This window comes from Pollicipes pollicipes, unplaced genomic scaffold (assembly GCF_011947565.3).
Source record: "Pollicipes pollicipes isolate AB1234 unplaced genomic scaffold, Ppol_2.1 Scaffold_7261;HRSCAF=8764_pilon_pilon_pilon, whole genome shotgun sequence".
Taxonomy (NCBI): domain Eukaryota; kingdom Metazoa; phylum Arthropoda; class Thecostraca; order Pollicipedomorpha; family Pollicipedidae; genus Pollicipes; species Pollicipes pollicipes.
This window is the reverse complement of record NW_023597054.1, coordinates 26,533,310-26,556,837: the sequence shown is the minus strand read 5'-3', so window position 1 is coordinate 26,556,837 and position 23,528 is coordinate 26,533,310. Positions and strand designations below refer to the sequence as shown.

Genomic DNA, 23,528 nt, shown 5'->3' with positions numbered 1-23,528 from the left:
GCACACATCATTATACTTGTTTCTTTTATTTTGATGTGAGTTGTATTGTTTTTGGCTTGACATTGGGAGCTGAGCCAAATATTTTGACAACTGAATCCCCTCAAAGAAAAAAAATGTTAAGCTCCACCAATGCTGTCGACTTGTGGTTTCCTGTAGCATTTATTTCCTTCAGCTCATGGATCTCACTAATGAAGAAACGATTATCCATAGCACTGACCACGCCAGGCCAGCATACTGACCGTACGTATTTGGCTCGTGTATCGCACGTGCAAAGAATCGGTAAACCGCAAAATCAGATATATCACTGCTCTGACAATGTGTTGTAGTGACCTCAAACACTTCCAGGGCCATCTGGAAAAGCTGGAAAGAAGCTTATAGCAGAGGGAATCTTGAAGGCGCTATTGTCCGATCACAATTGATCATGATAAACCGGGTAGATGTGCTGCCATAAGCTATTCCGCCCGCATCACTCCTAAACGAACTGTGTACGTTGCGAGAGAGGTAGGCAGGAGGTGCCTTCCAGAAGGAAGAAAATTCAAATTTAGCCCGTGCATTAGTGGGCATGCGTTGCCACGGCGCATCACTCATGTCATAGGTCCGGGGTTCGAATCTCCGCGGTGACCGCCCTCCTGCCAGGGTGAGAGGCAGGCACCGCCATGTAGCCCGAACAGCTGAGTGCGTCGTGAAGCCCCAATGACGACGACAAGGATTAAGCTGACCGCAGGCCTAAAGGGTGCGAAGGCACTCTTCTTGCTTAACTTCTGATCCGTAGAGTTTGCTTGTGCGATTCGTTCAGATTCGTTGATGAGCCTTCGTTTGCCGTGGTAAATAAAGGTCATATCACATTTGTAGGATGGTGCATGAACCCAACCAGGCGCAAAAAGAGCCTTGGCCTTGGTTGCTGAATGAAATCGTTCTCACTTGACCTTATGTCCCTGGTGACCCATCATTAATACCTTTCTGGTTATATATTTCTCAGGATCACACTACACAAATCCATACAACGCACTTGGCAGACATGGTCTCGACCATTCGCTTTTTTCAAGATCCTCGCCGTAGCAAGCACGCATACTTCTCTGTATATCCCGAATCCTCTGAGCCGGCGGAAAGACGAGGGCTTCGGCAACGCAGAGCGAAGCGTTGTGCTCGGGGCAGGTTTCCGAAGTGTCGTGTCCAACCAAGGGCAGACCGTACTCGCGATCCCACCGCCGCACGCGTCCGTGTCCGTTACTCACCAGTTACTTCTTCCTCTTGGACAGCGGGCTGGGGGAGGAAAACACCGCCGATGTCGGGCTCGGATCGGAGGCCTCCTCACTCAGTTAGGCACGCGATTCCGCCGACCGCGCCGCCGATGCCGTTTGGGAACGGCGCTGTTTGGCTATTGGTTTATCTGATCCGGATCTGTATCCGCATCGCTTACCGGAGGGGTCCAAGGCAACATGCAAATATGTTAATAGGACAACTTCAACGAATGCCAGCTGATGATTCCGTTGCGGCGGGAGGTGATCCGCTTCGGGGATTCCATGACAGCTTTAGAAAATGTTGAACGTCATTTTTGTCATTGAATTGAACGTGTAAGAAGGTGGCTTACGTGACCACTTCACTACGCCTTGAAACTATCCGGCATGCTCACATACGCTTGCGTGGGACATGCAAACATTTGGAAGCCACTGTTTCCACGAGACTATTAGCGGGTGGCACACCGACAAGGCACGTCCAGGATATCCCGTGATCACATGGTTACGGTCACCTCTACCCCATGGACATTGGTCACTAGTCATGTAAGTTAAATCATTCGGAGACTTTGAAGTATGCCTAAAATTGGGCTGCTGAAAGCAGGCAGAAGTTTTTTGTTTTCAGCACCTGCTTTCAGATGGAAATGGGATTGTATCGGATTACGTGTTACGCGCTATGCTGTGCTGAGCTACACGTAGGCATGAAGACAGAATTTCCATCGGAAGATGTAAGATTTCTTCGAATATTTACCATTTTTGGCCGAGTTCTTGTAAAATCGCACCGTATCTGGCGTAGGTCTTTTACCGGGGGGGGGGGGGGGGGGAGAGGGGAATAACCCCGTGCCACCCTGGGATTTTCCTGGATCTTCCGTGAGCACCAGCTCTCCCCCCCCCTTCGGATAGAAAAAAATATAGGGCTAGTCTTTGATTCGTCTTCCAGCTGGAACTATCATGCATCTATCGGACCGCGACTTAGGCCTCCTCTCTGGTCGATCACAGCTGAGGTATTACTTGCCCCCCCCCCCCCCCCCCCCCCCCCCCAGTGTCGTCGCTAACTTGAGGAACGGGCTGGTCTTCCCGCAGGTTCGATGCAGCTTCTCAGTTTGAGGCCATTCCACTAAGAAACAAAGTTTTGAGATACTAAAATACATTCACTTTACGTAAAAAGTAGCCTTTGGGTGGGAAAAGTTTGATCACGCCTCGGACGTACTGGAGAGGCTCGGCTTGCTCTCTACGGAAGATCAAATTCTCGGGTATCTTTGCTCTCTGGTCAAATTTCGCACGTTGCCGCTTCTCCATAAGACGCTCCGTTCTGGAGAGCCGTAAGCGCTGGCCCGTGAGTTCTAGGTGTTCCCCTAAACCAGAGACTGTCACATACACACCAGGATTGAGATCTGTTCGTCCCTAGGTTACGTACCGAGATGAGGTGGAGACGTTTGTGCTGCCGAGCTGCCACGCAGTATACCTCCCGTTCCACGTGACCTGACACAGCTCCCTCAGCATAATCCCGTTCCATGCGACCTGACACAGCTCCCTCAGTATAATCCCGTTCCACGCGACATGACACAGTTCCCTCAGTATAATCCCGTTCCACGCGACCTGACACAGCTCCCTCAGTGTAATCCCGTTCCATGCGACCTGACACAGCTCCCTCAGTATAATCCCGTTCCACGCGACATGACACAGTTCCCTCAGTATAATCCCGTTCCGCGTGACCTGACACAGCTCCCTCAGCATAATCCCGTTCCACGTAACCTGACACAGCTCCCTCAGTACAATCCCGTTCCACGCGACCTGACACAGTTCCCTCAGTATAATCCTGTTCCACGTGACCTGACACAGCTCTCTCAGTACAATCCCGTTCCACGTACCTGACACAGCTCCCTCAGTATAATCCCGTTCCACGCGACATGACACAGTTCCCTCAGTATAATCCCGTTCCACGCGACCTGACACAGCTCCCTCAGTGTAATCCCGTTCCATGCGACCTGACACAGTTCCCTCAGTATAATCCCGTTCCGCGTGACCTGACACAGCTCCCTCAGCATAATCCCGTTCCACGTAACCTGACACAGCTCCCTCAGTACAATCCCGTTCCACGCGACCTGACACAGTTCCCTCAGTATAATCCTGTTCCACGTGACCTGACACAGCTCTCTCAGTACAATCCCGTTCCACGTAACCTGACACAGCTCCCTCAGTATAATCCCGTTCCACGTGACCCGACACAGCTCCCTCACTATAGTCCCGTTCCGCGTGTCTTGACACAGCTCCCTCAGTATAATCCCCTTCCGCATGACCTCTCACACCTCCCGCAGTATATTTCCCTCCGCGTGACCTGACACAGCTCACTTTGACAAGTTTTTGATGCGCGCTGAAGGGTCACTTGCTGTGTCGAAGACCGCCCTGACCACGGAATGGTTCGCGTCATCTACGCTTGCGCAAAAAAGGGTAGGTGTAAGTTTATCAACTGTGTGCGCGAATGTGTATTTGTGAATGTGCATTGTGTGTACGTGCGTGGGCATTAATAGGCAATGACATCCTGGTTTTAATGCTATGAGGTTGGACTTGAATAGCCGCGTGTCCACCGTGGATAGTCAAAATGCACGTCTTCCTCCTTGAATACATGTTTTTGCACTAGCATGCTCCTAAAAAACGCGGTCCCTGTACTTGTCTTTCATGTGCTTCGTTACTGTTTCACTGTGTTTCTGGTGTAGGGCCTCGGGGCATAATGAATTGGTGTCAATCAATCTTGAATTAGCAGCACTCATATATATATATATATATATATATATATATATATATATATATATAGATCATACATAGAATTATTGCTCTTTCCTGCTCCTGTAAAGCGTTCTGATCCGAAAGGCATGGCTGGAATTTCCAATAAGCAAATTTTTTGAAGGGCTAGTGCCTGGTGACCCATTAATTATAAGTTTTAACACGCATCCACAAGCGTTGCGCAGAAATATTACTTAAATTCTCTGCAGCCCCCACCTCCAAATCCCCCACCCTCACCCAGCAGCCCAAACTTGCTTTGGAAAGCCCTACCTATGCTGACTGAAGACGCGGTGCATACCCCCAAACAGCGAGGACAGGAGTGCAGTGCACAGTGCCCACGCATTTTTGCAAAGCACACACATCACCGTAAAAGGGACCGCAGAGTTTTGACATCCAACTCGATTTGGAAGATTCACGCACCCCGGTCACGGCAGTGATTGCACTGTCGGTCAGCGGAGGGCGGCGATAATTGCATGCTGGGTATGATGAACGGCCTGCGAAAGGTTTCTGTCGCAGGTGCCACTCCGATCATCAGATAGCTGCGGACATGCAATCAGGGGCATTTTACCTGATGGTATGCGTCGTCAGCACCGCGCACGCAATGCACTGCCGTAATTTGCACCCCTTAGGGCGTGTACAGCATGATCTGATGATTCGGCGCGAGTAAGGTGATCACTCGCCGACCGAAAGCAGCAACGCCGCAACATATTCAGTCACGGAAGGTGCAATCCAGCCCGGCCGACGTGTGGGAAAAAACTGGTCCGCGGAAAGGTGTCACAGTCGACGCCTCCAGACACGCGCCAGACTGTACCCACGTCCCCGCACGCCACTGGACCCGTGGCGGCGCTGACACGTGGTGAAGGCATCACCTGCTGATGTTGACCCGTGATGCTGCTGCCCGCCTGAGGTGGTGAGGTCGCCACACGAGAACGCTGGTGTGTGATAATGACGCGTGATATTGCCGTCGCTTGATGGCGCCGATGCGTGACAAAGGCCTCTCCAGACGTGCAGACATGTGACCAGGCGGCCACCCGATAATCCTGGCAGCAGGTGTTGATGTGCAGAGTCCTGTGATCCTCAGGTGTGGTCTTCCCATATCACTGCCACACGCGGGGTAACAACGGTCCCTGGTCCAGGGAATAGGCTCAAACCTGATAGTGGACGACGTTGGTGCTATGCCCCTGGCATTCTATAATGTGGCGTCTACCCGGTACCGGATAACAAGACAAGTTCACTATGGCCCATTTCGTCCGATACACGGCCAGGAAAGAGAAGAGGACCAAATGTAAGCGTCCAGAACACGACACGTCATAGACAGACTTGCAAGACAGGTAAACACATGGGCATGTGTTTGGAAATCCGACTGGAGACGAGTTCGTGATCAATCCTGCAGCGGCAGCGTCTGTGCTCCACCGGTGGGCCAGGCCGACTCCATCGTCGTTTGTTAGTCATGCGCAGACACGTGTGGCGTCGGAGTGCCTGAGCATTCTGTGAGTCAGAAAAGTCAAGAGAAAACGGAACACCTTTTCTGCGGAAAGACATCATTTTTTTTGCAGGACTATATATCCGGTAATCTTTTTCCTTTTGAATTCGCGTCGAGCCACTGCGGACACTTTTTGTGACTGAGTAGGCTGCTGTGTGGGAGGGCGGTTTGTCCTTGGTTTGTCATCCTTCGTGTTCAGACGAAGCACCGAAGTTCTTTGTCGGTGACCGCTGGACATATTGAGTCATTTTTGCCGCGGAGAATGAGCCGCAAGTGAGCTGCGTTGCGTTGTCGACACTGCAGAAACGCGAGGCCAGTCTGCGGCTAGCTTACCTGTCAGCTCGTCAAGGATTGCAGGCCACAGCATTTGGCAATTAGCGAGGTTCAATCGAAACCGAAATTCGATATTCCTTTCCGACAGCGACCCAGATGAGTCGTCAGCACTGTTCCACGACGCTGATCCCTGTCGGCCGTTTTCTGCAAGAATGTGGCTCATGTAGGCGATCGGATGCTCGAGTTCCACCACGATTCACGGCATTGGCTGAATGTTACATTGCATCAGATTGATTACCTCTAATATGCGGATGCAAAGTACGACGTCATGCCGTGTGAAAACGTGCTGCTTAGCTCCGTTTAGTCAGGGGTACATGATGGGAAAACGGCGTGCGTGCGTGCGTGCGTGCGCATGTGTGTGTGTGTGTGTGTGTGTGTGTGTGTGTGTGTGTGTGTGTGTGTGTGTGTGTGTGTGTGTGTGTGTGTGTGTGTGTGTGTGTGTGTGTGTGTGCATGTGTGTGTGTGTGTGTGTGTGTGTGTGTGTGTGTGTGTGTGTGTGTGTGTGTGTGTGTGTGTGTGTGTGTGTGTGTGTGTGTGTGTGTGTGTGTGTTCGTGTGTCTGTGTGTTCACCCGTCCGCTACGTGTATGGTTAAGTTTTCGTCAGTGCACAGAAACCACACACAGCCAGCATTGTTGACCGCTCAATTATACCTGGAGCACTGGTTGTGAGGCTTCTCCCCAATGTGCGTAACAGCTACTGCTGCTACACAAAGATTATATGATGAGTTAAGTCAACGCTTCTTCCTGAAATTACGCGTCAGTATACTTTAAGAAGCTATCATCGCCGTCACGTCAGTTAACATTACGCACGACTCATAGGCGCATTCATATTCAAATGCTAGAAATTACCTAACACCGATTGTGCATTTCCATTTCCTTTTTTATTTTCGGCATTTCTTTCAACCCGCTGCCCGTGGGGCAAAAAGCAAAGCATAGCAGTCTTAACGAGATCTCGTCGGTTCTAGGTTAGTGTTCAGTGGACTAATTGGTGCTAATTTTGTCTTACTCGGTGCTACTTACGGCCTTACCCGGTGTTGACCACCCGGTGCTAGCGGTGTGAAAGGCCGGGTAATGGTAGGCGCTGGTATGCTCGCAGAGCAGAACTCATCATGATCTGCTGCATGTTATGAAACGTGAATGCGCTTCATTTGCCTACACCCACCGTATTTGTGGATTACATTTAAAGTATGCATGCCTTACAACTTCTTGTACTGACCCGTCTCACTACCATCACTCAGTGTTTTGGCCTCTACAACGGACTTCAGATGGCCCCTAATTTTTTTTCCGGAATAATCTCTGAACCGTTTTCACTACGGTGCTTAAATTTTGGGTAGCTCAATTTACATCGCATTTACATATGTAAAAGTTGAAAGTTTCCGATCTTAACGGTTTTTGGGCTCAGATCCTTTTCCCGAGATCATGCAGTGACATTTGGACACAAAATGATCACTGTAATCGACGCACCCGAAAGCACCAATAAACAACGAAAATGTCCTCGACATTTAGCTAAAAATCAACAAATGGCGCTGATTTCACGCAGAAAATGTGATTTAAAGAGGTTTTCTAGATGACTTTTCTAACATTGATCACTGAATGGCACTCCTTTAGTACAGTTTTCTTGTGCACCCCCCTGACCTGACGTGACATATTACAGGTTACGCCTGTCGATGTTCATTGGTGTCCATCTGTTGGAGGCTCCTGATAGCTATGTAACGCCATCTTCCGCATTGTCGAAGTATGGTTAGCTTCTGAGATGACACCAGGGATCTGTTAAGTCATAATTTGATCCCCATAACCTGATTTCACCTGTCGAAGGTCACTTCACCATTGTCCAGTCACACCGATCTGATACAGTTTCACGGTCGATTTCCAATTCCGTTTTCCCGTGGTTTTCTTAGGTTTTAGCCTAGGCTCCAATGTGTAAAAGAAGGTCCTCCTAGAAGGTTTTCATTTGATCTTCACCACGTAAGGTGAAGGTCGAAGAAGCTCCCGAAGCGCGAGGGTTACATTTACCCGTTGTGGGTTTCGGTATGGCCTAACCAGTGCGCTAATTTCGCAACGGCTGTGCTGTTGGTGTTTGACTGTTAGTGGTGCTCCTGATCGAACCGCCTGCCACGCCTTCCAGCCTGACCCTTGGGCTGCGACCAGACCCACGCACTCCTTATTCGTGATCAGTGTCAATCACCCGTTAGTTACCCGTTTGATTTTTTTTAGCACTAGCGTGCTGAATTACGAAAGATTTTCAGATTTTACACCCGAACTTACCCATACGTGGACGATTGCGACGTTAGTGTGAATGGAAATAGATATAGAAAAAGCACCTGGAGTACTGCCGCCCGAAAGTAAAAAGGCCTTTACAACACTTTCAAAAATGGTGATTTACATCGTTCGATGCAGCTCAAGGAGCAGCACCTTGCGTTGTGAAGCAAAACATGCGAGGAAAATGTTTTCAAAACATAACAAAGTTTCTTTTTCAAAAAATCTAATTCGCCGAAACGTTAAAAAAAATCTGAACAATTTACCAAATGGCGCTCAGAAGTTTTTGCCTTTGGGCAGCAGAGGAAAAATTCGTGGCATTTCTTGGCAGCGTTTATTTGTTTATCGGTGTTTTGTTTTGCGCTTTTTGAGGTAGTGTCTCACTGAAATTTCGAAAGGGTCCCACCGATGCCCGCATTAGTTCATGCCAGTAGTCTTTCCAGTATCTGGTCCCAAACCAGCGCGTTATCCATTACTTACTGGTACTCGAGGGCTTACCAACCCGGGAAGGTTCATGCCTGCCAGATGGAGACTCCTGGTGTCGCTGAGAGGTACAGTCCATACCGGTGAGGTTTTCCGGTCAGGAGCAAGCAGTTGGAGCTTGGGGCCGATCCTGTCCGCCTGGGAGGCGTACACCGTCGCTCGCGTCGAAGAGGAGCATGTATACCAGCCACAGAAAGTGGCCTGCGCTCCGGTCTCTGGCGCAGTGGTAGCCTGCCTCGGTGATGAGCCACGAGAGCGTCACCGAAGCAAGGCACTGGCGAGGCAAGATCGAGGCGAGGCACCGCCTGCGATCCGGCTGACGCGGTGTCCGGACACCGGTGATGTATGTTCAGAGCCGGAGAGCGTGAAGGGCTAGTGGAGGCGGCCACACCTATAACTCTCGGTACGCATTTAAGTGACAAAGCTGCTCTGGTCAATACGATTTCTCTGTTTAGTAAATATTCTCTTCATGACGTCCATTGTTTGATGACGTCATCGTATCTTGCACTACATTCATTGGGAGCCAATTCACGGCCGTTATGTCTGGAAATCGTGCTCACGAACGCCAGGTATGAACGACCAGACAACGATATTTTTCTTGGCCTTGATCGCCGCGTGGCTAACGAGATGACAGGATTTGAATGGTGTTATTATGGCATCATGGATACCTTGGTACCTTGAAAAAGCGTCCCCGAGATGGTCTGCTCATCTTCGCGGGCGGGTAGCGTAGAAACTAGACAGGTGAAGATCATGAGTAGGGAAGGGCTGTGAACTGCACCGAATAATCTTCACGATGGCTATTTCAGTTTAAAACCCTATACAAATGTGAAACACCTCCGTGAAATATGTAATATGGCCTTAAATCACCTCATAATACCAACGGGTTTTTTATTATGGGCATCAAAGTCGACATCCGTTGAATTACTGTGGGTATGCAGTATGGCCGGAAAATCCCCGGAAACACTCGTGGGGCGTGTGACACCGCCCCAAAACTCTAGTAACGGCGTCAAAATGACACCCATAGGGCGTTTTAATGGTGTCATATGGTCAACAAGATTCTCTCAGAATCCTCATCGGGTGAAGTCATGCCGTCCACCGCCGTTATGGGTGTCAAAGTGTGCACCCCACGGAAATTCGTGGGTATGCGGCTTGACAAAACACCTTAATGAGGGTACCCTTTTCTCTCAGTGTAGCATGCAAACATAGATAAGGTTAGACCAGGTAAAGTCACTGCCAGAATTAAATGAGGTGCTGGGTACACGCTACACCCGTACCTTTTTTCTGTCTTGTCATATGTTTTTTACACTCCTGTGTTGTGTTTCTGCACCAGTTTTGACATTTATGTAGACGTTCCTAAACGTTTCTCACCATGTGATACCCAAACCTTCAGCCAGTGGTCTTACATAAGACCCGCTCACATTTGTTTTCTTAGAGCATACAATTCTGATGATTTTTGCATCATCTTTTAGCAGACTCACTATCCAGCTGTTCGATCATTTCCCCACCAAGCCTTACTCACATGATTCCGCCCCCTTCCTTGTGGTTGGGTATAAAATGGCGTTTTCAACATCACCATGATTGCATGGCGAAACTGAATTTGCGTACATTATGCTGCTACAATATAGGCATGTTGCAGCAGCATGATGGGAAAATACTTATGCAATATCAATATAACTATGCATATGCACACAGTTGTACATGTCTCTGCACCTATCAATATATGGTATGCCTATGCAGCTGACCATAGGTGCATGCAAGACCTTCTTTACACAGCTAAGGGCCACAGACTCATGAACTACCGAAAATAACTAAATGTCATTAATACGAAGAAAACGTATTTTGTATTAAAAGGATGTACATAAGAATGAAGGCTTTTAATATTTGAAAGGATGCAGGTAAACAGATAGCACAAACTTATTCAATTGAATGAGTAGCTTGTGGAGGACAGGTTACCTGCTGCCTGTTACCTGTGCACATCCTGCAAACACGCTCATAAGTAAAATAAATCGACAAACCCTCACGGGCCTTAAACAGAGCTGTTTTGGCTCAGAATATTATGACAGGCATCCACGTCATTTACGGCTGAAAAGATTGTTCTTAAATTGCGTAACTTTGAGGCTGCTTGACAGCCATTCCGGTTTACGAACCGATTTTGTTGTCGGGCTTTGACTTTAAGACGAGACCAGCTGCCTGCTTCTACTCACAGCCACTTTTTAGTTCCTTTATATCCCTAATTAAATAATTCGTAAAGCTCATTAGCGGCTCGTCCACAGCCACGGATACTTGAAGTGCATAGAATAGCTGGTAATAAGGCATTGTCAATGGCATTATTCTGGCGTTTGACACACACCAATCAGAGCCGGCCATTACCCGGCTTTTACAGGCGACAGCGACGCAGCCGACCAATGGCGGCCGCGCGGCGACTATCATGGCCGCTGGGCTGGCGGCCGGCGCACCGGGGGCGGAGCCAGCGTGGTACGATTTCCGGCCACGGCGTGGCGCTGGCGACGGGCGCGACCGCTGCAGACGACGCCAGGATCCCGGCGTGGAAGGTGCTCGGGCCATGGGCCGTAGCAGTGCGTGAGCGTGCGCGGTGAGGGCGGCGCGGCGGCCGCGGCAGCCGGCGGTGGCCCGCGTATGGTGTGCTGTAGCATGATGCCCGTAGCGACCGCCCCGGGCGTGCCGGCGCAACGGCCCAAGATGGGCTTCTCGATCGACTCGCTGGTGGGAGACAGTGCGGACAAGGCGAGCACGCCGGCGCCGCAGCCGAGCCGGGTGCCGCGGGCGGCGGCCGAGCCGGTGAGGCCGGCGCGCAGCCCCGAGCTACGCTGCAAGGAGCGCTCGCCGCCGCGCGAGCCGGCGCCAGAGCCGGCCGCCGACACGGACATGCTGCAGCAGCGGCTGGCGCACGAGCGTGCGCTACACGAGCGGCTGCTGGCGCACGGGCTGGGCGGCGGCGGCGGCGGCGCAGCCGGCCTGCCGTTCGGCCCTCTGACGCCGCTGCGTCTGCCGCTGGCCGATCCGCGCTGTCTGAAGCTGGCGCAGCTACGCGGCGAGCTGGCGCTGGCGCGGCCAGCCGGCCTGCACACGCTGCACGGACTGGCGCCCCCGGTGCCGGCGGCGCCCTCCGAGATGCCGCTCTACCCCTGGCTCATGTCGCGTCACGGCCGCGTGTTCCCCGGCCGATACGCGCCAGGTGAGACCCGCACCGGACCGGCCGCTCCCCGGCGGCAGGCCCCCGCCCCGCAGTCCCCCGCCGCTCTTGCCGGCCGGGCTGTGGTACGGGCTCACCACGCACCGCGCCTCAGGGCGGCGGGCCGTGCTACCTGCGACATGAAACTTGCAGAGCATTCCTGCCGCCGGTGTGGCACATGTGCGGACGACTTCCTGCGGTCGCTTACGGCAATAGCTGCGATGCATTCCGTTCCCAGAGCGACACATTGCGGCGGGCGCCGAGCATGCGTTACGGCGCTTAGCGACGCCAAGGTCATGCGAGCGCCGGAGGGATCACCCATTACCACCGCACCGTAGCCACCACAGCTGAGTTGGTCTGTCACCACGTGAACAGCTGGCATCAGTGAGCGCCGCGGTCGCGCCAGCCGCCATGCGGATAGGGTCACCGGCTGGAGGCCGAGCCACCGGCGCCAGTTACGCGCCTCCGACGCGCAGAAGTCCCTGTCTGTAGCGAGATCCAGCTGGTGCGCCAGGCCACGGCATGTTCTTACGCACATGACCACTTCACCCTGCTACTGCTGGAGCCGAGGGAGGTGATCACCTCACGCGGCGACTGTGTGGGTGTGTTTTCTCGACCGGGGCAGTGGCGCGTGACGCATGCAACTGTGCTATTGTACACATCCAAGGAGCTCGCTAGAGATCGGGAATAACGGCCTCAGTCCCAATCAACAGCCCCAGCACTCTGCGACCGGCTGCAGGCGTGTGCTTTAGTAGCGCAGAAAACCGAACATTCTTTATTAGTCCATAGACTGCTTGCGTCGTGACCGCATTGTGGCAAAAGCTGCTTATCTGAGCCACAGCGTGCACTGCTATAGATGGGGTCCGTTATTGTTCGAGCTGAACTAGCGGCTGTGCTCTTTGTCATTGTTTCTCTGAACTTGCCGACTGTTCCACCAGTCGCTGAGGGAGGTGGTCACGGGCCCGCTACTCCACCAGTCGCTGAGGGAGGTGGCCACCTCCCACTGCTCCACCAGTCGCCATGGGAAGTGGTCACTGGCCCGCAGCTCCACCAGTCGCTGAGGGAGGTGGTCACGGGCCCACTGCTCCACCAGTCGCTGAGGGAGGTGATCACGGGCCCACTACTCTACCAGTCGCAGCGCGAGGTGGCCACCTCCCACTGCTCCACCAGTCGCTGAGGGAGGTGGTCACGGGCCCGCTGTTCCACCAGCCGCTGAGGGAGGTGGTCACGGGCCCGCTGTTCCACCAGTCGCCATGGGAGGTGGTCACGGGCCCGCTGCTTCACCAGTCGCTGAGGGAGGTGGTCACTGGCCCGCTGTTCCACCAGTCGCCGCGGAAGGTGGTCACGGGCCCCGCTGTTCCACCAGTCGCCGTGTGAGGTGGCCATCTCTCACTACTCCACCAGTCGCCGCGGAAGGTGGCCATGGGCCCACTGCTCGACCAGTCGCTGAGGGAGGTGGTAACAGGCCCGCTGTTCCACCAGTCGCCATGTGAGGTGGCCACCTCCCGCTGTTCCACCAGTCGCCGTGGTAGGTGGTCCCAGGCCCCGCTGTTCCACCAGTCGCCGTGTGAGGTGGCCACCTCTCACTGCTCCACCAGTCGCCCCGGGAGGTGGTCATGGGCCCGCTGCCCATTAGCCAATGTCCGCCGATTCACAGCTTAGGGTAAGCCGCTCATTGGCCATCTGATCTGCCTGAGTTACATTGCCGATGCCCATTACTTGCCTCACCTAGGATGAAGCATGTTGGACGATCTGTAATTATATCTACAAAACCGATCGGTAGCCAAGCACGTTGATGACATTAAAGCAATATATACCCTCTCTTCACGATAGGCTGCCAGATGGTGTTCCAGAAACAGTCTGTGGCTAACAACAGCTTTGCAAGATTTGACTTAATCTGCTTGCAACTGGCAAGTGACGTATAAATTTCAGCTGCTCCTGGGCCGGAGTATTTTTGTCAATGAAGGACGAGTGGCCGGCAACTCGCTTCAGTCCGTGCCGACGCGGCGCTGGCGCCGATCCCGTCCCACGTGCTGAGGCGGCCGTGCCTGACGCCCCTGATTTCTGCACCACCGTTCGCCTCCAAGCCTAATGCAGCCATCCGCACCCTCAATCGTTCATCGGAAGCTGACCATCTGCCTGCAGCGTGCCGAATATAAATGAGGGCTGACCAGTGCATCCGTGCCTTTGATAAGCGATAGCCGGGTGGCAGGGACTGCTCTCATCCGAACAGTGGGTGCAGCGATTTTCTGGGTTAGATATGTCTGATGCGCACCATTGGCCTAACGCTGGTTTTTCCCTAAAAAAGGTTTCCTTTACCACCCCGACTCCGACAGCCCGTCGAGAACAGCGATGAGGGCTATGGGGATGAGGGGCGGGGGGGGGGGGGGGGGCTCGACGCCTTGTGCAGATAATTTTGGATGTAGTTTTTTAGGTTCATGTCAGCTGGAGGCCCTTGGTCATTAGTTAAGGTGATCATTGCCGATAAACGTAAACATATAAGCCGAAGGCTCCAATCGTAAGTGGTCAAAGCAAGAGCGTGCTCTTCAAACCACCAAATGCAAGAAGATACATAACCAGCACGCCTTTCTTCACCCAATGAGAAGCTCTGAAGCTTCAAAATGACCAATTGGCCTGAACCATGAAGTAACCCTTGTCATGTGGCGACCGAGATGGGTCGGGACCCTGATCCTCTGATGGATCCTCTGATCGCTCGCAGTGGGCCGCCTAACCGCCCTGTGCTATCCGCCTGACCGTCCAATGTTATCCGCCAAACCGCCCCGTGCTATCCGCCTGACCACCCTGTGCTATCCGCCAAACCACCCTGTGCTATCCGCCTGACCGCCCTGTACTATTCGTCTAACCGCCCCATGCTATCCGCCCAACCGCCCCGTGCTGTCCACCTAACCGCCCTGTGCTATCCGCCTAATCACCCTGTGCTAGCCGCCTGACCACCCTGTGCTATCCGCCTAGCCGTCCTGTGCTATCCGCCTGACCGCCTTGTGCTATCCGCCCAACCGTCCTGTGCTATCCGCCTGACCACCCTATGCTATCCGCCTAACCGCCCTGTGCTATCTGCCTAACCGCCCTGTGCTATCCACCCAAATGGCGCTCACTTGAAGCGAGCTGTTCTGGATAGTGGAGGAAGATCCTGGAGGAATGGGGGAGGGGGAGAAAGGAGGGAAGGAAGGGGGACTGCACAATATATTTGTCACCAAGGCATCTTAAACCTTGTACGGGGCTCCATACAGGATTTCGTTGGAGGGGGACAAGCAAAACTCTGTCACTGAACAACCGATGTAGGGTGTCGTGGGCCCGCGGAATTTATTACCTGTCCACCTCAAATGTATAGTTATGAGCATTTTTACGGACAAAAGCTTTATTCACATGCCGGTTTTGATGCTCCCGCGTATTGAATCACGGGTAAGCAACTGGCTGTCAATTCATTTCGGTCTGTCAATGGCCCATCGAGTCACTATTTCATATCGCACACAGCGTCCAGGTAAAAATGTATCCCTTCGATTCACCGTTACGTGCACCGGCCACGAACGTCCGCGGGACGTCATCAAACAAACCAAGTCCGGATCCATGATTTCTGTTGCAGAATTTGAAGTGTTTTGTTGTAAAATGGACAATTTTGGGGGCTTAGGATGCTCTTGACGCATGCTTTCATGCCAACATTAATGCATGGCAGTTTGATATGCATGGATTCATATCTTAAAAATTCACACATATTGTTCCTGACGAGGAACGTGCCCAGTGCATCCCGCCCTGCAACGAGCCACTGGTTTTGTGTCCAGTTTTCTTTCAGTCGGACTCTCGATTACTTAACTGGATCACGGACGTTCACGGGGACAACGAGCGTCTGGTATTTACAAACCATCTTTTCCAGTGCGTCGTCAAACGGTCCCATGTAAATATGTCGTATCCCTGCATTTTAAGTGGCTTGTAACCTGTAGCTGCACCGTAAAACTCGTTTATAAGACTATAGATGCCTTTTCACTTGATACCGTAATTCACCGCATCGATCAGGATGACAGTGCCGAGGACATGTTGACACATGACACCAAACACGTGACACTGACAGCCAGGGCTATGCGTCTATCTCTGCGGGAATTTTGGGCCGTGGTGTTTTTTGTCATCCTCACGGAGGATCTGGCATCAGTTCACGTATTATGCCTCCTCTCTCTCTCACACACATGCATACAAATCGACCATTGAGGATATGAGTGCGCAGCTGCCATATCTTGGATTTGAAATACTCGCACCTGCCCCACACCAAAATTAGAAAGCCTACACCCAGGCAGGTAAGATAGATGTCCTCAGAAGTCTGCATGGGCCTGCCAACCTTATTTTTCACTGTTTGTATGCATACCCAGCCTGATTTAATTGTTAGTACCAAAACAAGAAGCTGTAAGAAACCTTGAGTTATATGCGTCCCTTCTTTTTTGTTTTTGCCATGCCTTTCATCAAGATATCTTATATTAATCCCAGGTATACATACTAAGCCTGACCATAATATGAGGGTTGGCGCAGGAATCTCCGAATCTATCAACATTGTCACTACATTTCTTTTTTATAGACTAACACCGAGTGAACCTGTTGGAGTTCACCAATTCAAGGTTTGTAACTGTGGCTCACTTGAAAGAGACTGCTGAAGAACCGACACATGCAGTTCCCTTGGTCCTGGGCATAAATTCTCTTTTCCCAAGACAAACTCCTCTTCGTCCTTCAGAAGGCCCTTCAAAAGGAACCAACAATCTATATCTTGAAAGGCAAGAAATCAAGAAGCTCCAACCAGCCTGAGGATGCAAAAACTAAGGCTGACTATACAATTACCTGGGCTCATATGATGACTTCAGCCCTCGACGTGCATATGCATGTCTCGTGCAACCAAAATTTGGCCATCCAAAGCCCCCAGGGAGAATATACTTCAAACTAGCTAAGTTGCCAGTTTCGCATGGAAACGCCAGCGCATGAAATTAAAAATCACATAGACACATGCCATGAAAAGAATGCCCAGAACAATGCTCATGGCCTTCAGGCACCACAATTAGATCATTTCCAGTTCCATAGACAACATGAGCAGTGGACAGCTGAATAATGGATGATTTTGTTTGCTTGCGTCCAGTAACGATGCTTAGAGATTTAGAATAGAGATAACGAGACTTATAGATTGGTAACAAAACTGTTCTTTTAATGCTGGATTTATATCCCCGAATGCCCTTAACACGGGTGTGCACATTATGCCTCATGCCTACTAGCCTTGGCATCGTCATGCCACATGACAAGTAACAGAAAATGAGCGCGCTATTTGGTGAAAGGTACGTGCGCCATAAATGCCTCCAATCCCAAGCCTAGCCCCTGCCCAGTTGACGGTCCATGCAAACGTGAATAGCAAAGTTGAGTTCGTCCATACTCCACGTAAAGGCTACCTTGCACATTCGAGGTCCTTGGGCTGACGACCAATCTTTGTGCCGATTTCGCCCTTCGATGCGTTTGTTTTAAAACTTTGCTGGGATCACTGGGATGGTTAGGTAGTTGACATTTTTTGTCAGTATCTTTTGGTCGGTGGTTTTCCTCCTGGCTAAGTACCAAATATATGCATAAAGCGGTAAGTATCGCTGGCATTGCTGTATAAAGTAACCTAATTTGCAGACAAGTTCTGAGGAGCCGAAAACTGTCTTTGTTTGATGTTATATATTTAACAGACATGTATTGGAATTTCAGTGCAGGACCATGCGTTCAGTTCAATCCAGACATTGGGGGGTGTTTGCTGTTCGAACAAGTCCTGTGTAATGATGGATGCACATGTAGTTCATGTGCTTCGATCGAATGTGCCTACAAGTCATTGAGCATGTGACCTGCATTCTGTTTACGTGGGATTATTTGAGAATGTTTCTTTTTGTTGTGCTGAGATTTCATCCTCTCAGAGTGTATAGTTAAGTAACTGCACCTAACTGTGGGTTTGACAGTTTTTAAGCCATAGCCTCCTCTCGAGGCTACATCATGCCATAAATTTTATATTCCTGAAATGACATGCATTCTGTAGCTGAAAAAACTTATAATCAAATGTAGCTTTCTTATCATTATCATTTGTGTGCCAATGCTTAACTTTTTCCATTGACACTTTTGCCAACAATTGCTAATGAACTGCATATAAATTCGTGGGTCAGAACACACAACTGGGATAATGTCATGTATGTCATATCCGTCAATACCCACAATGTGCCCAGCAGTACCCGCCAAAATCCCTGCGGGCTTTTCAAGCCCGTGTCCCGCGGGACGGTGGGCTCATAAGTGGCAGCAATAGCACGCACCGAACACCGCCCCAGCAGCCGCTTCTCACCAGATATTGATTCATAGGTGCTGTCAGCAGGAACAGATTGAGTGATAATGCTTAATAGCTACGTGGCTGATTTCTGAACAGCCAGATGAACGGTAAACAAGCTGCAGTTCAGCGGATGGAGTACTTGGTAGAGCACCGGCTGAAGGTCCTGATCAGTGCTCCGCGCCTAGTTGACTGAGCGGGCACGCCCGTTTTTGCTGCCTCCCTTGATACGGTCGCATATTTTGATAGCAGACGCCGATGTCTGTGGTGACTGAAGCGATCTAATTCTGGTCAGGACCTCTCCCGTAAAGCAGACCTACTGAAACAAATCTTCTAAAAATGGAAGGAGGAAGGAGACAAGCCGTTGTTCCGCGGTTTTCACTTCTCGAAATTGCACTAAAGCCACAAAAAAATACGAAGGCGGAAAGACGCCCTGTCATGAGGAAATGTGATCTTAAACCATGAGTCAGCGAATATGATGAGACTCAGCCAAAGCCAGAGCCAGTAAACATGGTGAGACTGAGCCAGATCCAGAGCCAGTGAACATGATTAGATTCAGCCAAGGCCAGAGCCAGTGAACATGATGATACTAAGCCAGAGCCAGAGCCATTCAACATGACGAGATTCAGCAAAAACCAGAACCAGTAAACATGATGAGACTCAGCCAAAGCCAGAGCCAGTGAACATGATGATACCCAACCAGAGCCACAGCTAGTGAACATGATGAGACTGAGCCAAAGCCAGAGCCAGTGAACATGATAAGATTCAGCCAAAGCCAGGGCCAGTGAACATGATGATGCTCAACCAGAGCCACAGCCAGTGAACATGATGAGATTCAGCTAAAGCCAGGGCCAGTGAACATGATGAGATTCAGCCAAAGCCAGGGCCAGTGAACATGCTGAGACTCAGCTGACGGGTGTAATTCAAAGCGCCACTACACTACATCTTTTTTCATGATATGATAGATTGCTTTGGTGATCGATCGTTTGCAAGAGAGATTGCAGCTGGTCTTCGTGGCAAATTCGGTCGGTAAAGCTCTTCATTAGTTTGTTTCGCTCCGCTCCGTCCATGGAATTGGCCGGCTGGCATGGCTAGCACCGCATTCGATAAGCTGTGGTGAGCTCAGAAGGCCTGGCGGTGACATTCTGCTTACTCCGGCTGCATCTGGTATCTAGGACCGTCGGAGGGTCGGTGGGGGTTTGTTGCAGCCGTGCACGGATTTACGTGCGATCGGACCTACCTGATCTGGGTCAGGGGCTCGTGACTCCTTATGCTTGAGCATGCCAGCGTGAGTCGCAGGCATTCTGCCCGGCTGGAGTGACATCAGTGAAATAATCTCTCACTTGCAGCACATGGCTGTTGCGGACGGCTCTCGGATATTGCAGTGGATCAGAGCGCGAACCTACTCGCGACAATTAGGGTTTTCGCACGTGCTATTTACCTTCCAAGAGGTGCTCCCGGCCCCAGATTTCAAGCCACGCCTGCACAATCCCCCCCCCCCCCCCTACGCGGACGTGCTTGCGTCGGGAAGTTTGTGGCGGGGTTTAGTTACGGACGCGACAAACGTTTTCAGTGAGACGCCAGAGGTTGCAGTACAGAACCGTTTTCGCAGATGCTTCGACCGCACCATGTTCAGGCACAGTCGTGTAATGTGCGCTACAGGGTTTAGAGCGCACGAAGGCCCCAGCCCACCAGTAAAATGCCTTTCTCAATCAGAGTACTGCCTGCGTGTCCGGGTCAATAAGCCAAGTATTTTCCTGGGCGATGACACTCTGCTACAGGAGACCAAATTTCCCCAAGCTTACGAAGGATTGCGAGCAAATAGGACGCACGAATATTCTACTGCTGATTGGCGGCAATCCCTTCACAACACACACGCTGGACGTGATCGCTGTGATTTCAGTTGTCACTCCTAAGAGCCAAAAGCTTAAGTCCCTGAAGCACATCCACGTTACTGATGTTAACGCCCCACGCGGTTCCCCGACAATCTTCCGCAACAGAACTTATCGAACCGGGTAGCACGTCACCACAAATCTTCCAAACTCCTGTAGAAAGTCCTTGAGGGCGGTGCAAGCCAGACCAGCCGATCACTCACATGAGCAGAGAAGAAATGGCAGTGAACTTAATGGGAATGCTCTACATTTGAAGATATTGAAACAGGCTTGAAACAGACATAATGTATAACTGTTGGTATACTTTTAACACGCGCCCGGGTGGCCGGCTAGATACCCTTCGCTCGTGTGGGGGTCAGTTTGACCCCCTGAGATCTCGGGAACTAAGAGAGCTAGAGACACCAAATTTACAGAGTGTATTGACCTGTACGTAAAATCACTTAAATCAAAGTGTGAGGTTCCTAAGTCATGACATTCGGCTGAAATAAGATCAAACAAGGTCACATTCCAGGTTAGTCTCCAAAGTGCACCCAGAACCTAGGTAACTGTTTGTAAGCAAAAGGTCAAATGTTCAGTTAAGGTCAGTGGCCTTGTTTGACCTTTTGAAGGACACGGTGATCAAAATCATACAAGACTGCTCTGAGTTTTGCATCTGAATAAGCGACAAAGATTACGCTAGGCAGCATGCTTCTAAAAACAAAATGTTGACCTGGGTCATTTCAGGTCAATGACCTATTCTGACCTCTAAGAAGTCCATGGAAGATGTATAATGCGGTTCATGCCATCAGTACATTGGAAATGAGCACCAGAAACTATCCCATACAGCAAGCCCTAGAGTAATAAAACAGGTTGGTTTGGCCTTGGTCTGACCTTCATACCTGACCTTAGGTCAAGGTGATTTGCTAATTCAACGATTGTGTCGCCCTAAGAAAGCATCTCAGAGATGTATGGCTTAATCCAACACTGCGTTGTTGCATCAGATTGAACGATTCCCTAGAAATTGACTTGGCGAAAACCATGGCCTGACTTTGACCTGGCACAGGTCAGCGATCTTATAAGTTACATGTAAATTGTTGATGTCAAACGATGTGATATTCAATTTTCTACAGCTACGCAAAACTTGGCGCGGCTGCGCCGCACCGTTCGGAAACCATTCTGGGGAAAACCTTCGGGGGGGGGGGGGGGCAGTTTGACTCCCACCCGAGCGCGTGTTAAAGGGAATGTTTCACATTTGAAGATATTGAAGCAATAATCAGATATCTTGAAACAAGCTCACTTATAACTATTGGCATACTTTTAAGCTGAAAAGACTGCTCTTCACAGAACAATTCTCTGTTAAGTACAAATTCTCCTCAATGCATCATTGTTTGATTACGTCATCGCACCTTGCACAACATTGATGGAGAGCCGCCAACGAACGACCATTGTATCTGGAAATCGTGCTCACGAACACCAAATATGAACATCTGGACGATCATGTTTTTATTGGCCTTGATCGCCGCATGGCTTATGGAATGCCAGGATTCAATGACGTTATAATGGGGTCATGAATGCCAAGGTAACTTTGAAATACCCCCCACGATATACCTTTCCCTATTTTCGTGGGCGTGTAGTTAAAAAACTAGAGGGGTCTTAGGAAGGGCAAGATTATGAACAGCGTCCAAAGGTCTTCAAGATGACAATATCAGTTCAAAACCCCATATAGCTGTGGAACATTCACTTTAAGTGAACAAGCCTGCTCTAGGCGACACGGTTTCTCTATTTAGTAAATGTGCTTCTCAATAGGTCATTTTTTTACTGCGTCGTGGGACGTTTGCGTGACGTTGAGATGCTGCCAAACTGGCGGTGCGAAATTGCCACCTTAGCAATCACATGTAATACTTCAACTCGCGGAGAGGTGGCCGTAAAGGTGCTGTGAGTGTTTGCTGAGCCAAATAATGTTATATGCCTGTGTTTTGATCCCTTTTCGTGGTGTTTTTGCATATTTATTGGAAAGTTTAGGAATTTGACTCTACAAGACACACACAAAACTAAAAAATGTTCACCAAAATCCGAGTTTATTGCGCTCTAGGCTCGCACATTTTCTTGCTGTCGTTAAACAATATCGCATCTTCCCGATATTCTTATCTTTACAAATCTACCTGCAGTTTTTGGCTGTCAAAATTTAGTCATGCACGCATTAATGCGCGCCGCAAAGGTGGTGAGGGGGAGCACGCGCGGTGCCAGCATGTGTGTTCACACGTCAGACTAGCACTTCTGTGCCGCGGCATACAAGCAGGGAAAAGAACGTGAACCTAGCATATTAGCAAACCCGAAACTGACATTCAACATTATGATCCGCTAAATGCTAGAAAGCCAATGTGACACCTGTTGTGTATGGTGAAGCATTGGGTAAGCAGGTATGTGTGGTGATGAGTAGATGGGTATAATCGTATTGGGTAGGTATGGTGAAGTACGATGCGATGATATTTGCTGCGGGGAAAACAACGTCCACTTTATCGTTTTAAATGGGTGGCAGGTGGCAGGTGCTGACTGTAGTACAGCAATCCAAAAGCTACATTTTTGGTAAACTTCAAGCTTCGTCCAAAGAGAAGGGATTTATGTCCTACCTCTCCCAAACAAGTATCCCTGGGCATATGCCGCGTCGCCACCTTGTGTAATCACTTTGACCGTCTTACTTTACTTTGACGGTCGCCTTTAATCACTTTGACGGTCACACAGCTTCCAGTGCTGGTGACACCCCACAACTCTGTTCAAAGCGGCTTGCTGGGAGGGAACTTCGGTCTCGGTGAGTGTAACCGGAGCATCGGACAGTACGGTGCGAATTACACTTCCGTTAAACTGACCGCGAGTTTCAGTCCGCCCAGCTAAGCCCCAAACCACGTCTGTGCCGAGACAAATTTCTGTATCAGGTGATTAGGTACAAGCATGGTAGTGCATGCGTTGTCAGCGATAATCGTAAACTCTCAGTGCTTGCATTAATTTGTGAGCTTTATTATTTCCCTATTTTTTGGGAATCACGTTGCTCGCACAATGCATTCCTTTCAATCGCAACAGTTGACCGAGACGATCGCTTTGCCCCTGTCGCAGTTGAGTAAGGGACACGTTCCCGAAACCGCGAAACCTCAAAGCTTCGGGAATACTCATCTCATTAGTGTAAGCATTGCCGTTTAAGGTTATGTAACGTATGAATTAGCAGGGTCGGCTTTTGTGGTTTCGCAGAAACGGTGGAAGCAATAGCCGATTGTTTTCGTAATGACACGATTTCCACAACCAAAGCAGCTTTGCATCTGCTATGACCAAACACATGTCCTGCAGCGCCCTCCCTACTTAGCAGAATCCACCGGTCTCTCGTGTGCACAGTGCTTTGGGTGCGTCCTGCATTGTTATTGCCATTCTGGCGCGGTTGCATCAGGTAAAAGAAGAGGCGCTTCTGGGGCTCTGAAGTGGATCGATTACTTCGTGAACCACCCTGGCGTTGAGTTTGTTCTCTGGCCGGACTTTACCCAGGGGACCCCCTTATGAAAACCATCGGCAT

At 50.5% G+C, this 23,528-nt stretch overlaps 1 protein-coding gene across 1 annotated transcript in view; it reads left to right on the top strand.

The window, feature by feature from the left end:
• Window positions 1-11,134: 11,134 nt before the first annotated feature.
• Window positions 11,135-23,528, top strand: part of LOC119111247 (homeotic protein empty spiracles) — a 55,464-nt gene continuing 43,070 nt past the window's right edge. The window contains exons 1-2 of the mRNA XM_037235068.1: window positions 11,135-11,319; window positions 11,572-11,770. Coding sequence (XP_037090963.1) covers window positions 11,212-11,319; window positions 11,572-11,770 — 307 coding nt within the window. The 5' untranslated portion in view covers window positions 11,135-11,211. The remainder of the gene's footprint in view (window positions 11,320-11,571; window positions 11,771-23,528) is intronic.